At 47.9% G+C, this 1,053-nt stretch overlaps 1 protein-coding gene across 1 annotated transcript in view; it reads right to left on the minus strand.

Moving 5' to 3' along the window:
- The window catches only part of LOC101851635 (transmembrane protein 47), a gene marked incomplete at its 3' end in the record, with an annotated part of 9,055 nt that continues 8,002 nt past the window's right edge, over window positions 1-1,053 (minus strand). The window contains 2 exon segments of the mRNA XM_035968840.1: window positions 1-141; window positions 716-797. Of these exon segments, the coding sequence (XP_035824733.1) occupies window positions 1-141; window positions 716-797 (223 nt within the window).

Consider the following 1,053-nt stretch of genomic DNA (forward strand, 5'->3'; position numbering starts at 1 on the left):
TCTATCCCGTTCTTATTCTCCTCATGCAACACCCTTTCCCTGTACAGAATCTCCTCCGCTCCTCTGTCCAGCAACAGGAACAGGCCGGCCGCGAATTCACACACAGCGGCCGCCCAGCCGATCACATAGGCCCAGCCAAAACTGTGGACAGTGGAAATTACACATTTATAGAGGATAAATTTACACTTACCCCACTCACATATATCTATAGACACTAACAAACGACTTACCACTACAACTGTATGTAAGGGTTAATTTATGCTTCACCCCCCTCCCACATACACACCCAGAACAAACCACCCAAATCTCGTGGGAATATTTCCCTACCGCAACAACAGTCTCTTTCTCCAACATCAAGGGACCGTCATGTTCGTTTTACTCAGGAGACATCATGTATGTACAAATATACGAAACGACACCGATAGCGACGCCGACACCGACAGAGACGTCGACACCGATACCAGCCCAATAGTCGCTTTCATCTATTCTGGTATCGTAGCATCGTGTCGGTTTCGTCGAGGGGGTGGTACTGCAGATTACCATAGGTTATTGTTAAATGTCCCGTGGCACAATATCACATTCTCTCTATTCTCTCTCTGTCTGTCTGTCTGTCTGTCTGTCTGTCTGTCTGTCTGTCTGTCTGTCTGTCTCTCTCCCCCAGAAAAAAACGAGAAAAAAACCCACAACAAAACTTCCCCGCCCCCTCACAACTTACCGCCACTGTGCCTCGTCCCTGTTCTGAATCTCGTCCAGAAACTTGATGGGGAAGATGACGAGTGAGATGAGTTCAAACATCACTGTGGGGGAGACATCATAGAGATAGAGTGTGTGGTGAGTGTGGGGGTGGGCGGGGAGAGAGGAGGGGAAATCGGTGTACATGTACATCATGTATATGTGTAAGTAAGGGTATACGAACTTTGTGTGAGAGGGAGTGTGTACGCGTGTGTCTGTTAATACATTTCAAAATCTTGGGTGCAGTAGGCTACATCTGTACTGTGGATGGTTTAATCTTTTTCTTTCTTTTTTTTTGCGAAGGGGGGGGGGGGGGGGGGG

The sequence above is a fragment of the Aplysia californica genome, unplaced genomic scaffold, assembly GCF_000002075.1.
Source record: "Aplysia californica isolate F4 #8 unplaced genomic scaffold, AplCal3.0 scaffold00089, whole genome shotgun sequence".
In the NCBI taxonomy this organism is placed as follows: Eukaryota; Metazoa; Mollusca; class Gastropoda; order Aplysiida; family Aplysiidae; genus Aplysia; species Aplysia californica.